This window comes from Dunckerocampus dactyliophorus, chromosome 12 (assembly GCF_027744805.1).
Source record: "Dunckerocampus dactyliophorus isolate RoL2022-P2 chromosome 12, RoL_Ddac_1.1, whole genome shotgun sequence".
Lineage (NCBI taxonomy): Eukaryota > Metazoa > Chordata > Actinopteri > Syngnathiformes > Syngnathidae > Dunckerocampus > Dunckerocampus dactyliophorus.
Genome location: NC_072830.1, coordinates 12,599,448 through 12,616,132, shown reverse-complemented (window position 1 = coordinate 12,616,132; position 16,685 = coordinate 12,599,448). Strand labels below are relative to the sequence as shown.

Below are 16,685 nucleotides of genomic sequence, written 5' to 3'. Positions count from 1 at the left end.
AAGCCCCTTAAATAGTGGCACATCTCTTCCAAGCATAGATAGGTAAGTCAAAAGACGTATTTGGTACATGAGTGCAATGAAAATGTTGGCTTAGCTTGGAAAAATGGAACAAAAATATAACAACGGTAACCGTACAACATTTCAGACTCGGTGGAGTGAGCACACTCCAGGCGCAACATTTCAGAGTCAAGTTAGCATACTCGGCTCTGTTGGTGTGGCTGGTCAAGTTGTCAAGTTTTTTCTTGAACTTCTTGAACCCTCCTTGAAATTAATCCGAAGAGCTTCCAAACTTCGGCGTTCAAAAGGCGGCTACTCAGCTAGCGCTGGCCCTAGTTACGCTGGCCCGTGATTACGTACGCGCTCCCATAAATTAATTAAAAACTTCACTTTAGTCAGTAAACAAGTTCCGGAAGCTACGCCGCGGAAGAATACACTATGCGCGGGTCACGCACTACTCTCAACACTGGATGGTCATGACCATAATTAAGGATAAATATGATATGTTGATGTCTATCCGGACATTGTAAGGACGACAAGGAGGCGGTTGATCACATTAACCCAATAACAAAAGAGCTCTCTTCTCTGTAGGTAGTCCCACGAGCAGTCAGGTCACACGGCACGTTCACAGACATCCGTAAATCACATAACTCTTAAAAAGTACCCATAACTGCCAGGCTGCTGATCCTCCGAAAGCGACAGTAATAACTGGTGTAGAGGCCTTAATATTGTGTGCTTGGCTTTTATCTTTTATTACCGTTTCATTAAATTCTTGTATATAGTCCTTTATTCCTGTACTTTATGTCCTTCATGTGTTCTGTGCACAGTGTGAGTGATTTAGGAGGTAATTTTGGCCCAGGAGCCAACTTCCACCAAAACTCCACCTACATCACAGTCTAGGAATGGAAGTCGTACGTAACCCGAGGACCACCTGAATAATGCAAACAACCTGGCACAAGCTGGTGACCTGCACTAAAAGCCAAAGTATAATAATTATTTGAAAAACTCAAGACAACCCAAAACTGACTAAACTGAACCATGAAAGTGGCAAATAATTGTTTAATTCATAAAATGCTTTGTGTGATCTTATCCTTCTCACCGTGCAGTGGCGACCCCGACGGACTACTTGAAAGACCGGGTATGGGGCTACAACGGCCCCCGATGTTTCCGCCCAGGACACAGCCACTTCCTCCAATGCTCGCTCCCCCCACACTTCCAAAGGCAGCTACTCTGTTCAGCTCCTGCTCAATCTCCTCGAGGCCAGCACTTTTCTGGAAGCGTGACATCCGGTTGACAACCCGTGGGGACATATGTGTGCGGGAGCAGGGTGCTCCGCCGTAGGGGTTGATAGGAAAGACATGAGTCGTGCCACGGAGGGTGCTGATGGCCACCCAGCGACTGTCTTGGCTGAAGCACATGTCCTGGACCTACACGAAGAAAAAACAAAACAAAATGGAAGAGAAGACATCAGCAAACAAGAGTTACATGAATATGAATATGCGCACATGACTGTGTGCCCTAACCTAAACCCTAAATTCCTAACCCTAACGCCCCAACCGTAATGCCCTAACGCCCTAACCCTAACACCTTAACCCTAATGGCCCGACTCTAACCCTAACAGCCTAACCCAAACCCTAACGGCCTAACCCTAACTAACGCCCTAGCCCGCAAATTGCCCTTTGGCCTTTGGAGCCAGTCAGTGTTGCTTATGCCACCTTTGTGAGCCTGTAGCATATTTTAGTCTTTACCAAGGAAAAAGAAAGCAGTGAAATGCTTCAAAATGCATGCCTGAGGGCAGTGAAGCACACCAGCAAATTGTTCAGACCTGCCTTCTTAGCAGGGCGAAGTCCACCCAAATTTTTTTGTTCTACATGCTGTGAAATAATGCTAAGGGTCTCAAGTAATGTTTACCATTTAATATTACAAGGAGCAGATACAAGCAATTGCAATGCCAGTGCTGGAGAGAACAATCAGCCACCCGGCCAAGGTCGAGCAAGGGCCAAGCGATCGTGGCGGGTGTCACGAGATGCTCAGTGCACGAGACGAGACAGTAGACGAAGATTGGGACTACGAGGACGAGACAAGATTTTAACATTACTTTTATGAAAAGTACAATGAAAAAATATAAAAAATATATGAAAATATAGAGCAATCTACAGATTTAATATCTACTAAGTTGCACTCTTCTGCACTCTGTGTGTATGCTAGCGGCCCCGCCTCCACCCACAGAGATAAAGAGACCGTAAGGCTGACGAAAGGGTTCTATGGAACAAATACACCAAGGCGCTGATATCAATACACAGAGTGAACCCACTTCCTACCTGTTTGCAGGCAACAGACGAGGAAAACGGACACGTATGCACATGGCACAATATTGAGGACGGCAAAATGATCGTCCCAGGCCTAGTGCACATGAGAACGAGAAATCTTGTCATATTTTAATCTTGCAAGATCTTGTGACACGTCCTAATAAATATATATAAACATATACATGAATTAATTTAATTATATTGTTTTGTTTATTTATTTTTTTAATGTTAGCATCTAACAGTGGACTACACTGTCAAAAATGAGAAGAACTGCGTGCCTTTTAGTGCTCAAACACTAACTCTGAGAGACTCGATGTTTGAGAAGATGGGATCTCCTTGAGCATGCCAGACATGCAGATAATCAGACAGATAAGACTACAAAGGCCCCACAAAAGATAGGAAAAAAGATGCGGAGTTTTTTAAGAAGATTGATGTAACAGTGAAACAAGAAAAATAAGGAAAATGAAATGCAGGGAAAATGTGTTGCGGCGGTTATGGAAGGCCGAACTTGTTGCCAAGCATGGGTGCCTGATTCTGATCTACATCTGCAGGCTTTGCTGACATTCTGGCAGGTAAGACAAGGTAACTGTCTTCAGCAATGACAGTAAATGGGGAAACATTTGCATACCAGACTGTTCACTTTGCAAAGACAAGATGAAAGAGCAGTCCTGGCCTCCCTTGTGGTTAATTACACAAGAGAGTGCTTCTTTGTGTCTGTTGTGATCAGTTATACTTTTGCCGCTGCAAATCAGGTGACCTTATAGCAGAGCTTCCCCAAGTGTGGTGCGCACCTCCTGCCAAAGCCATGCATGAATTACTCGGAAGTTACCATATTTTCATACTTTGGCCAAAGGCAAGGATGCAGACAAGTGTAAGAATAAGAGTTTGCAGAGTGTGAATGATTATTTTATTTGTCCATTTACGTATTTCACCAGGAAGGCCAAATTTTCACAAACACTTTTACCACAGAAGAGGCTTTTCAAGTTCTCCTTGGCACTACTGCTAGCCATAACTCCCGCTTGGCTGGACTGCACTGTATTTGTTTACCAAGTAGACAGTAACACTTCCTGTCCCTTACGTTAAATGTGTACCGTGTGGGAAACCTATGTACCGAGCTGAAACAAAAGATCTGATGATGAATCCATTTACCGTTACACCCTGACGAGAAATGAATCAAGGGTTTCTTTCCAGACGGTTGGTATGACAAACCGGTGTTATTTCTCAGGATGTTTGTTTAGAGAAACCCCGCATCACAAAACACCTTTGGAAATGTGTTATCAAATTACCACTGAAACTCTAATCACAATAATTACTGCTGTCAAGGTCAGTCAACGTCAGAGTAAAGTCATTCTAGCTTACAACAGGTTTTAGTTTAAGCTGATTTTTTTTTTTTAAATCCAGTTTCCAGTGTGGTTTTGCCCCAGGCATTTAAGCTCATCTCCATTCTGCCCACCTTCAGACCCCGTTATCAGCTGGAGCTCTGTTTACCCGACCACGGGTGACTGACAACCTGCCACATGTTGTTGGCCACGAAGCGTCAGATAAGGCGTCTCTCCACCGACTTAACTGAAGACTTTATCACTCTCGACTCCATGTGTGTGTAACCCTTGGCCTCAGCACTCAGTGAGGCTGGCGTTCCGTGTTGACCAAACTCAACATCAAAGCGGCTTCAGTGTGCCGCCAGTCAGCAGACTTGCCGTTTGGTCATAGATTAACTACGAGCAGGTTCTGAGAGGGTGCGTGTGTTTTCCCACTCGATAATTTTGAACTGAACAAGGCCTTGGCTGCTTTTGTTGAGAAAGCACTTCTAAGTCACACTGTGTGACTGGCAGCAAACACATCGGGAAGATCAATATGGGTCAGGAAGTCGCCGTACTATATTTCCTAAAAAGTAACATTTTTATTCCATTAAGTCATTTTCCACTGTAAAAATGCTAATTCAATTGCATAATCCACCCCAATAAATCAACTGAACCTATTCTAAGCCGTCATTGAACCATATGGAGAAGAGACATGCACCCAACCCCCATTTGTCAGTGTCAGTACAAATAGGAGCTGGAATTTACTGAAAAAGGAGGATTTTTCTAGGCTGGCCCATATTTTCTTCAGAAACATGTCCCTTCAAAATAGCTCGTTTGGAGTTGTGGATTGGAAAATAGTCCATATAGTTGTCTCTCTTTTATAGCGGTTAGTTGGTTCCAGACCCAACCGTGATAAATTAATTTCCGCGATATAGGATTCAATGTTAAGAAATGGAATATTTTCTGACCTACAGCATAGAAAACCTGTATGTGACTTTCTGTTTTTTATCATTTATCAGTGTTTTTTAACAATACAAGAGCCCTTTAGACATGAAATATAGTCACCTTTACACTCCTATTATTCTTTGTTTACACCACATTGCCCAAATCTTATGCTGCAGAGACTCGAGACGTCCGCTAGCTAGCAAGCTAGCGAGTTAACCAGTTTGCCTCCAATTCATTTCTTTTAAACTTAAACAAAGTTAGTAGCACTTCTACATGAAATGGGAGGACTTGACTTGTTTTCACTCCATCATGTGGCACATGCCATGGCTGACTTCATGACTTCATGCAGTGTTAAGGTAATGTAATGTAAGCTAATGTCCCAATGTTTTTCCATGACCGCCGCCTAGTGACTAGAATACCACATACCACTTGTATTCCAATGTGTTTTAACTAATAACAAACCATAGTCTACCACAAAACTGCCATCGTTTATTAATTAATTCCTGACAAACCACGATATAGATGTGCTGTTTTGCTATACTGTAGCTGTGGTCAGGGTGCTTTTATGGATTTGCGACTGGTCTCACATTATTAGTGTTTACAGTTATGATTGCCAATGACGTATGACACGTTGCGGCACGCAAACAGCGGCCTTCTGAACGGCATGGGCTTAACACACCTCACAGTCACACCACAAGATAATACGTCAGGATAATCTTAGTCATCCGATAATCTGGGAATTAGGTGAAAAATTTATCAGATTAGGAGTGACGGACCAACAAATTGCTCACGTCGGACAAGTGTTATGTACAGTCGACCCTCGCAATATCATGTTTTGTCATTTAATTAATTAATTAATTAATGATGGCTGTGTTGTGGAAGTGGTAAATGTTTGGTTTCTTAAATTCAGAAGAAACAAATGTGAGGATTACTGGTTAGCTCGCTTGCGTGCAGCTGTCTCGAGTCCCTGCAGCATAAGAGTTGCGTAATGTGTTGAAAACAATGAATAATAGAAGTGTAAAGGTGACTATAGGGGTGTTACTTCATGTTCACAGGGCTCTAATAATGTTAACCACCGGATTTAGAAAGTCACAAACAGATTTTCTATGCTCTAACTAACAAAATATCCCATTTATTAGCTTTGAATCCGAAATATCGGAAATTAATTTATCGCGGTCGGGTCTGGAATCCAATAACCGCTGTAAAGGACGACGGTACCACAGATGTTCTAAAGGCACATGTGTCAAATTTGAAGCCCGGGGCCAGATTCGGCCTGCCACCTCGTTTTGTGTGTCCCGCAAAAGCCGTGAAATAAGAAAGAGTATTTTATTTGTTTGTTGTGGTGGTTTAAAATGTCTGCCGTTGGCAGGCAGAGGCCTCACTTCACTGTATCTTGACGACTTCCATTTTGCACAACAAAAGAGTAAAACCAGTCTCGGTTGGGGCGTGCCTCTAAACCCTTGGATCTTGCACCCTCCCCTATAAAAAAACTGTTTGCCTCCTAAACACTAGGGGGTGACTGTGGCCATTTCAGCTCATTTAGCTCTGTGGGTGTGTCTCCATCCTAATAGCTAAAAATTACTTGTAGAAGTCACTTGTAACGGTGACCGATACGACTGATTTTGTTTTCGATCTGATACTGAGTCAAATTCAGGCTGGTATCGGCGATACCGATGTGATACCGATTCTTAGTGCAAATTCAGTGTATAGTTGTGTATCTCATATGATAGAATAAAGAATACAAGACATTAAATTAATTGATTCATTTAATCATTTAAATAACTTATTAATGAGCTATTGATTTATGCCGAGGCAGTGGGGTAATGTCCAATTTGCATTATTATTTAAATACATTATTAATACATTAATAATTTAAATAAATCAATAATTAATTTAAGTCATGTATTTATTTTAAACCTTAAAGTACTACCTCACTACCTCAAAATACAGTACAGGCACACACAACACAACTGATGGTCCCAAGCCCATTAATAAGGCAAGACATTCTAATAAGTAACCCTGACAAGGCACACCTGTGAAGTGAAAACCATTTCAGGTGACTGCCTCATGAAGCTCATTGAGAAAACACCAAGGGTTTGCAGCGCTATCAAAAAGGCAAAGGGTGGCTACTCTGAGGAATCTAAAATAAAAGACATATTAGAGTTAATATAATATTATATTATATTAGTTATTGCACACTTTTTTGTTAAGTACATAATTCCATATTTTTGAGACTCTACTATGTAAATAGTCACAAAAATAAAAAAAAAAACACACATTGAATGAGAAGGTGTGTCCAAACTTTTGGCCTGTACTGTATATTGAGGTAAAAAAGAAAAACAAAAGAAAAAAAAAACAAGAGGACAATATCATATAAAATGTGTGAAAGTGGTATTGTAAACAATAAAAAATAACTAAAATAATAAAACTGTTAAAATAAATGATTAATTATGAAGAACTATCATAAGAATGACAATTTTATTCACAGTCGACACACTGGTCATTGTTTCAAAAGACAAAAGTTTCAGACAAACCTTTGCTTCAGTCTCCCCGCGGTGTAACGTATACAGATGGTGAACAGCACTCTGGCAGGACGTCCATGGGTGGGTGAGGATCTGGAAGACGTGAAAATCATGACCCAGGATGTCGGCAGTCACAAGCAGCATCCCTGAACAAAACAGAGACAATGATAGAGAGATTACTTTTCTATTCATTTGTCTCGGTGCAGTCATTGTAACATGAAGGATGTGGATAATGTATTTGCTGTTTTTTTGCACAGTAAAAGTATGTTTTAACGGTGGCAAAGGCAAAAAAGTTTTCTCTCTTTGAACGCGATGGGATTGTTGAGGTGCAATAAGGAAGGCCTCTCGCAGCGCACCATTGCTGCTGAGTTTGGACGCAGTAAGACAGTCATTTGATACTGTACTTCTTCAAACATCTTGAGGGTTATGGAACAAAAACCATAAAAATTACCAGCCCTGAGCCGGAGGATCCCATCGGTTGTTCGTCACGACACGGGACCATCCTCAGTCCAAATGAAAGTTGTTGCTGGTGCCGAGTGCAGTCCTACAACCATCAGACGGGATCTGGCAGGGAAGGCTTTTGAGAAGAAAAAAGGTCTTCAAAGGCCTCATGTCCTTTAAGGCCACAAAATTGGCTGATTGGAATTGCAGGAGAGCACCAAACATGGGACATTGACCGGTTTTATTCTCTGATGAGAAAAAAATGGAACTTTGACCGTCCCGATGGCTTCCAACGTTACTGACATGGCAAGGTCATCCCACCTGAGATGTTTTCCACACGGCACAGTGGACGGGGTGCCATCATGATCCTTCAATGGAACAATGGAGCTTCAGGTTGTGCAGGGGCGTCAAACGGCAGCTCACTATGTGGAGATGTTGCAGGGGGCATCCCTCATGACTGAAGGCCCTTGTCTGTGTGGTAATGACTGGCTTTTTCAACAGGACAACGCTGCACTTCACAAGAGAAAGGACTTCTTCCAGAGGAATAAGCTCACTCTTTTGGACCATCCTGCATGTTCCCCTGATCTAAATCCAACTGAGACATTTGGGGATGGATGGCAAGGGAAGTTTACAAAAATGGACATCAGCTCCAGACGGTGGATGCCCTCCGTGAAGCCATCTTCACCACCTGGAGCAACATTCCCACTAGCCTCCTGGAAACACTGGCATCAAGCATGCCCAAACCATTTTTTCAGCTGATTGACAAAAATGGCACAGCTACTCATTGCTCACTCTTTTTGCAACATTTTACTTCTATTTTAGGTGGTGCTTTGAGCTATGATCTGAAACTTCTGATCAGCTGATGAACAGCCTATTTTGATTTGATGCTTGTTTCCAATAAATTGTTTTTTTGTCTCACTCCCATTTGTTCTTTTTGCATTTTTAAGCTCTACTTTGAACCTCTTTAAGGCCCAACAGTGCAAAATATACATTCCTGCAATTTTTCAACTGGTCTTAAAATCTGGAGTTGTAATTTCTTAGCATAACTAAGCTAGATTCGTTCTAGCCTTTTTCCAATACTAAAAATACTGAAGTGACCCCACATCCTTTGATTATTCAGTATGTGGCCCTCACTGGAACAGTTTGGACACCCCCGTTGTGCAGCATTATAACAACCAGCAAGATCTCGGCCTGCAAACTCTCAAGAAGCAACGCCTCAAATGAGGTGCCAAGCCACAAGAAGCTTTTGCATCAGCTGGGAATATTGAGAAAAAAGGGACGGGGCCCTTCTAATTATAGAGTGTGGAAACGGAAGCGTAGGGTGATTAGGAGCTGAGGAGCTGTGGTGTGTTTATCTGGGAGCTTCCTCCTCTCTCTCCCCCACACACTCTCGTTTTCTTCTTCCCTCCTGGTTTGCTCAGCCACCGGGCGGCTGGGGAGTCTGGCCACTGCCTGGCTTTCTGACAGATGAAACTTGGCCGCAGCGTCGTGACCAGGGCCGGCATTTTCACATCTGCTAATGGCAGAGTCTGTGCTCCAAAAAAGTAACAGGCTGGAAACGGTTGCGAGTGTGAGTGCCTGAAGTCTGGGGCTTTTGTGGCCTTGTTGAAATAGAGAGGCGTCAGTCGGTTAGGCCACAAGAAGGCCAAATGAAAAAGCAGCGCAGCCGCTTGGCGGGTGAAAAGAGAGGGTTTCGGGGAAACTCGAGGCTTACTTGGGCAGGGTTTGACACGTCCTATTTATAACAGCACGTCCGTGGTGTTGCAGTGTTATTTACAATGTTTCACGACTAAAATTGCAGGCACATTCACTTAACTGGAAAGGACGACCTTTAATTTAACATGTGTGCATGACATGCATATGCATGGCACATGAGAAACGTGATATCATCCAGTCCATAAATATCTTCTACCTTTGCTGAATGCATTTAGTTTGTTTGGCTGATCTACAATAAAAAAGGATCTCAGACATTTCGTTGAAAGTGCTTGCCTCCGTGCTTGTTGGCAATGGTCGCCTGCTGTGACCCAAAATGTTGGGATGGAAGTACAGACTTTGATGGTTATTGTACAGTAGATGTGAAAAAGAAGTAGACAGCTTTACTTGTGGATAAGAGTACATGAAGGCGCTTGTTAAAAACGTACACACTCAAAATTTACGGGGTGTAACGGTACACCATATGATGGTTCGGTACGTACCTCGGTTTTTAGATCACGGTTTGGTTCATTTTGAGTACAGTAAAGGAACAAAACGTTTGTTTACCAAGTAGAAGCGTGACGCCATAAACACTTCCTGCCCCTCGCTTTTAATGTGTACCGTGTGGGAACTCAGCACGCCTCTGAGTCGGCTCTTTGGGCTTACAAACATCTCCTCAGATTTATTGTTTTGTTTTGTATTTATTAAAATGATTTATTTCCTAAATAGGTGTCACTGAATTTCTAATGTAAAAGTATAATTACAGTGGAACCTTGATTAGCGTGATTAATCCGTTCAAGAAGCTAACGGCTAACCAAATCAATTTTTTCCCATGTGAAATAATGTAACTCCGTTCCAGAAAGCCAAAAATGTTAACACAAAACACCTTTTTATAGTTTTACATGCATAAAACAATTGAAAAGCATATAAATACGTATAAATGATGAATGAAAATGATAAATGAACATTTAAGGTTACTTTTACCTTCAATGAAGACGTGATTGCTCCCAAAGACACGATGTGATTGCGAGATCAACCACCAACACATTCCTGTTTTGCTATAAATTTTTCTTGAATTTAGTAGTGTTTCTCACGTCAACTCTCTACTTTTCTTATTGATCACAGCTGCAAAATAAGCCAAAATGGAGCCAAAGAAAGTCTCAAGTGTCAGCAATTTGATAAAGAAGGTGAGAAACACTACTGAATTCAAGAAATAACTCATAGCAAAACAGGAAGTGTTCAGCTGTCCTTTTCATTCTTCATTTCTATGCATTGAGAGTTGTTTCATGCATGTACAAAATAAATGTAAACTATAAAAATGGGTTTTGTGTTAACATTTTTGAGAGTCAACCGCTGATGACAGGTCGACAGAGACAATTTCCGCTTCCTGTTTCCATGTATTAGCACGCTAATAGAATGCTAACAAGGACATTTTGAGATAAAAGTACATTAAGAACACAGTTGGATTCGCGCAGTGTACAGGTATTAATAACACAACAAGACACGCACCATACTGTACGCTAACCGGAGAATGTACACAAACCGAGGCAAAATTTTGGAGTAAATTTTCCACGCTAACCGGGGCGTATGCTAAGCGAGGTACCAACAAAATAGAAAATAAAATGTGCAAAACTAAAACAAAAAGCAGCACACAGAATCTCGTGTCAAATGATCTCACAAGATTAAAACGTGACAAGATTTCTCGTTTAGAAAAAAACTTGTGGGCACTAGGTCTGGGACGATAATAGATTAATTAATTAATCATACAATAAGTTAAAATTAACTCCATTATTTTGCCGGCCTCATTATATTGCCATGTGCATGCTTGTCTGTTTTTCTCGTGTCTCGCCTCCAAACAGACAGGAAGAGGGTTCACGCTGTGCATTGGTTGGCACGTTTTTCCATAGAACAATGGCATAAACGGAGTGAGACCTTTTGTCAGTCATACAGTCTCTTTGTCTTGGCGGGTGGAGGCGGGGCTGCTGGCATACACACAGAGCGCAGAAAAGTGTAACGTAGTAGAAATTATATTAGTAGTAGTAGGATTAGTAGATATTTTTTCATTGTACTTTTCTTAAAAGTAAAGGTATAATCTCATAAATAGTATTTCCCATTCACAGTTTCAAAGTTTACAGTTAATCAAAGTAGTTGATATTCAGTTATTCACAATTCAATTCAATATGGCAATAACTATAATCACACATAATTCTTCAATAGTTGTGTAAATAACCTGAGTACCAGTAATATGTCAGTCAAAATAGCTACCTAGCGTTCACGGAACACACAGTTCATGTATTAATCCAGTTAGCATTTAATATCAAACATTACAGATATACAAGAAATGAAAATGATTATGCAAAAGACAATGCAGCCGAAGGCAACATATGAAAAATCTTTCAGCAATATTTTCCACTTCATCATGAAATAATAGTGTAACAAACGGAAAGTGTAAAAAACGCACATTTCTATAGTGGAGTTCGTGACACAAAGCAAAGGCATCAAACAATTGACTTTTTTACTACATAACCGGCCACTGTGAATGGAGGACTGTTGTTGTAGATATTGGAATCTTATCGCTGACTTAGTCTATTCGTAATCAGAACAATATAGATAAAAGTCGCATCTCCGTGTGAAGCTTAAGACATCTGTTCACCACTTAATCTTTGCCGCGGGGGAGCAACAGCGAATCAGGAGGGGAGCTTAATGTGAGCTGACTGACATCTACAAAGAGACATTTATGGGATCGACCCAAACTACCTTTGCGTTTGACCAGTAGCTCGCAATCGACATAATGGGCACCCTGGTGACCATTAACATGTGGTTTTAACAGGAAAAAAATGACAGCTCGTTCAAGAGCCGTTTCGTATGCGACAGGCACATCATTCATTATAGGATAATAAGAACTGTGTCGATGCAGTGTAAAGTGTGTATCAGTGAGGTAATGTTGTCTTCAAGTCTTGATTTATTTTTGTCTGACTTGTTTGATGTGAAGTGTCTCATAATTAGAGGCTTCTTGATTTGATCAGGCGCCAACCCAAAGAGTTCATCGGTCTTGGTTTCAAAATGAACTCTGTTGAAGGAATTAGGGGATGCGGCTTGGACTAAGCGAGCCTCCAAGTAACCCATGTTGTCCTCTTAGTTGTCAAACATGGCAGAAACAAAGAGAGATAAAGGTTGAGTAGGAAACAAAGACATGAGTCAGACTGCCTGGAAAGCCATCACTTTGCAGTTTGGCTGGAAGGTTTTATGTAAGAAACCCCAGTGGATTGTGTGTATTGGAAACTCTACAGAGAGAGAACCAGTGGAAGCCACTTCTTAGTCTGGCAGCTGGCACTTTGCAGCGCTACAGTGGATCTGTGGATCTATTCCTAGTGGTGTAATTAAAGGGACGCAGAAGAAGTGTAGTGGCAAAAAGCTGCCTTTTAACAGCTGCATTTTCTCTGTTTGTTTTTTTCACATCTCCTCTTCATTCATCCTTAAAGATCCCTGACTTGATTATTAGGTATGATGCCAAGATCCAAAAACAGCCGTGTTTTTGATGATGAAATATTGTCCAACAACGTTTTACATGTTTGGATTGTGAAAGGCAGTCAGAGATGGGGTGAGTAGTTCACTTCCATCCTCTTTGTGAGGCACAAACTCAACAATTCTCCTTCAAAGTATTTCTCCCACAGTAACTGGAAATGGGATACACTTTGGAGGTCAGTCACTTTTATCAGCTTCCACTGGAGGTGTAACGGTACATGTATTTGTAACCACATTTTTCAGTACCATTACACCCCTCGTAGTTGCCGTAATAGATTGTCCAGTGGTGGGTGGTGAGAGTGACCCAACCCACCTCTGAATAGCACTACTACCACATCACAACTATACGTGGCATTTCAGAATTAGGTGCAAGGCGTTAGATTTGAACAGCTGCTTACTACTTGTTGATGTCTAAGCAGAAGCTGTAGTAATTCTACATTTCATCAAATTTTACTTATGATTTGTCAAATCAGTGTACATAGATGTTCGGATTTGTCCGCACCCTTAATCACCGATCTCTATTGACGCTCATTGCATTTGGCTCAGCTGCAACTTTCAAGTACCGGTGATCACCAGTTCCATTTCATAACACACCTAATAAACGGAAGAGATCCGTGTTGACAATTTAGCGACATGGTCGCAACACTCAGCAAGTAAGGGTGTGCACGTAAGTGTTTCTTGCGTCATGCATTTACTCAGTAATTAAATACAAGCAATCAACAATGGAAGAATCTGCCGAGCAGGCGAGCTGGAACGAGCTCCATCTCCATTCTCCATTTGACTTTGCTGCTGAACTCCAAGACAACATGTCACCTCCTGTATCATGAAAACAAAACATGCATGAGTGTGTCTTACCGCTGGGACTGAACTGCATGCACGATATGGGTTTGTCATGAGCTGGAAAATGAGCCACAATTCCTCCTCCATCGGAGTCCTCGCTCACTAAGACCTGCAGCAATACATACAGTACACATCAAAGTCAGAATTATTGTCTGAAAAAGACATTATAAAAGTGGGACTCTGCCATTCTTTGACATTCCTCTGCACTAAAGCAACTGAATGTGCCATCGATTAAAACAATACATACACACATAATAATAAAGAGCTGCAGCTCAACTTCAAAATCCGTCCAAGCGAATAAAATAGACTGACCTGTCCTTCACCAACACTGTGCGTGTCAATGATGGTGACCACACCGGAAGTATGGAGGCTACGACGACTCACACTGTGAGGCGACCCTTCTTCATCCGACGTACTTGCTGGCAGTGTACCAGCCAACTGGGTCACAACCTTTCCAACCATTGTTAGACCTGTCTTTAGAGTCTGAAGGGTGAAAAACAAGATCATTTCATCACATCGCTTTCTGAAAATTCACAATAACTGCATGGGATATCTTTGGAGGCAGGGAAAACGTGAGCAAGTCATACTTGGTTAGTGAATAAAATGCCCATTCATTAAATGCAAACATTATTTACTACTAATGGATACAAATTGCAGGCGATCTGACAAATTGGACTGAAACCATTTTAATGCAGTTCCTTTAATGCAGACGGCATTCTAATCTCTGTATTATTTGGTGGTCAATTACGTCGAATGCTGCTGTAAACTCTAACAAAACTAATCCTGAAACCAGGCCTTTGTCGGAGGCGGCAATTTTACAAGGTAATTTTTACAAGTGCTGTTTCTGTGCTGTGGTGCATCCTAAATCCTGGAAGACCTCAAGTAGATGATTGTTTTGAAGAAAACAATCATGGTACGTTTTCTTTATTTTACCAGAGAGAAAGAAAATAAAGACCATCAAAAAGGTTCTAAAATCATTTGCATATGACTGCGTGAAATAAGTATTTAATCCCAACGTACAACACGACTTTGTACTTTGTGGAGAAACCCCATCAGACCGTCAATGCAGTGGTGTTGCTGTACAGAAGCAGAGAAACAGACCCAAAGCAGAATGCTTCCACCCCATGTTAACTTGTTCATGTTGTTTTTGCAAATGTGATGTAATTACATCACCTTTTATCTCTCGATAGAAAAGAAAAAAAAGATAAACTATCAATATGCTGACTATTGTGGTATCCTATTTTGCTCCGCATGGCGTATGCTCACTCAGTGTGTGTCCAAGTAACATATAACTGCGGTTGCAGACGTCATTCATGTGTTCCTCTGAGTCGGTTTAAGGGCCAGCCATGGTGTCTGGCTCAAACACACCTCTGTGGCTCGATTGAGGGGAATGGATAGTGCTGCTTAAGTGGGGTCTATCTGTCCTACTACACTGTCTTTGCCTAATGGAGTCCAAGGTGTGTGACTGTGTGTATGGAAGCGCCAAAGGGGCCCTGGAGAGTCTAATCAGACATTCAGACGAGGCGGCCCTGTCAATACAGTGTGGCGCCTCGCATTTGTTAGGTCTGGGGATCAGCCGCTGTCTCTCATCACCAAGCTGCCAGGCGCACTAAGTGTCTGCTGGCGGTCTTCTTGTGCACGCTGCTTCTGAATGTGTCAGGGTGTAAGGATGTAAATTCCAAGCAGAGACATCAATTATTCACGGAGGAATTCAGCCCCTAATTGATCAACACTAATGTGTTTTCTAATCACTGCAGTTGTGGACTTTTTAGTAGTGCAAACAGAGGCTATTGATCAGCCAAAAAAACCTTGTCTGATGACACACTGCTGACAAAAGCAGAAGAATATGTGCACATACTGGGATCTCCTGCTTATGTTATAAGTTTATCCCATTAAAAAGACATGGAAAGTTGTTTTTAAGCACAACAAAAATCCAATTTTTTTTTTTTTTAATGTAAAAAAAAAAATCTTAAAAGCCTATTATCCTCACTAGGGTCGCAGGTATATTGGAGCCTATCCCAGCTGACTTAGAGCGAAATTTTTTAAAATAATTAATTAAATATTTCAGAAATATGAATACAAAATTAAATAAAATTAAAAAAGGTTATACATTAATTTGTATTTGATTGAGTGAAATACGTATTTGATCCCAATACAAAATGTGATTTAGTGGACACACAGAGGTGACCTGTACAGGTCAGCGCTTGGCGATAACCTTTTCAGGACAATACAAAATACTGGGACAAAAGGTTTGCATAATTAATGTCAAATTATTACAAGAAGAGAGAGAAAGAAGAAAAAAAGGTACAGGAGGGGCTCAAGGTTATTTTATTATATTACAGTCATTACAAAATCTCTGTTTTTAAATCTACATTTGTGTGAAATGAAAATAGAAAATAACCCATTACCACACATTTTTCAGGCTATAAGTCGACTTATAATCAGGTGTGACTTACATATACTGTATCTAGTCGTCCCTCGTTTATATTGGTTAATTGGTTCCAGACCTGACAGCGATAAACACATTCACGCAATACAGGATTTCACTTGTGAATACAAAATTAATTTAAAACACGGCTGTTTGATACGTTTCTACACACCGCCACGCATGCGGCCGTCATGTCACATATTAAAAGTGTCTTCTTCCACTACGTTGTGGCATTTATGAGACATTTAAGTTTTTATTGTATCCAAAGAATAGATGGCTTCCATATAGGTCAGATGGAAGAAAAGAGGTATTACAAAAAGAGGTACTGTCACATACCTTGGCAGCATTGATGACGGTAGCAGTGTAAGATTGTGAATTATCATCACATGCTCCTCCTCGAGACTGGTGACATCTGATTAACTGCAAAAACAAAGGGTGCAAAAGCAAACAGTGGGCAGTTTTATTTACTTTTTACTATTATTATTATTTATTATTATTACTATTTGTTTTGTACCACATGCTTGAAACACGCAAAGAAACACACATCGCAAGAGAGAGATGCTGAGGATAAAAGTGCAGCGCAAAGGGAGTAAGTTTTAGTGGGGCTCACTCAAAGGCATTGTAACATTATGATTATGATGAGTACTACTATTATCATTACTGTTGTTTAAATCAAAAAAACATT

The 16,685-nt window shown here is 41.1% G+C and overlaps 1 protein-coding gene across 5 annotated transcripts in view; it reads right to left on the bottom strand.

The window, feature by feature from the left end:
- bcas3 (BCAS3 microtubule associated cell migration factor) overlaps positions 1-16,685 on the bottom strand; it is a 302,194-nt gene that overhangs the window by 229,372 nt on the left and 56,137 nt on the right. For all 5 annotated transcript variants that reach the window (XR_008573121.1, XM_054793877.1, XM_054793879.1 and 2 more), the window contains exons 11-15: positions 16,337-16,420; positions 13,885-14,055; positions 13,588-13,681; positions 7,087-7,220; positions 1,097-1,424 (exon numbers count right to left, since the gene is read on the bottom strand). Coding sequence is in view for 4 of the 5 variants with exons in the window: in XM_054793877.1 (XP_054649852.1) it covers positions 1,097-1,424; positions 7,087-7,220; positions 13,588-13,681; positions 13,885-14,055; positions 16,337-16,420 (811 nt within the window). In the remaining variant the exon portion in view is untranslated. The remainder of the gene's footprint in view (positions 1-1,096; positions 1,425-7,086; positions 7,221-13,587; positions 13,682-13,884; positions 14,056-16,336; positions 16,421-16,685) is intronic.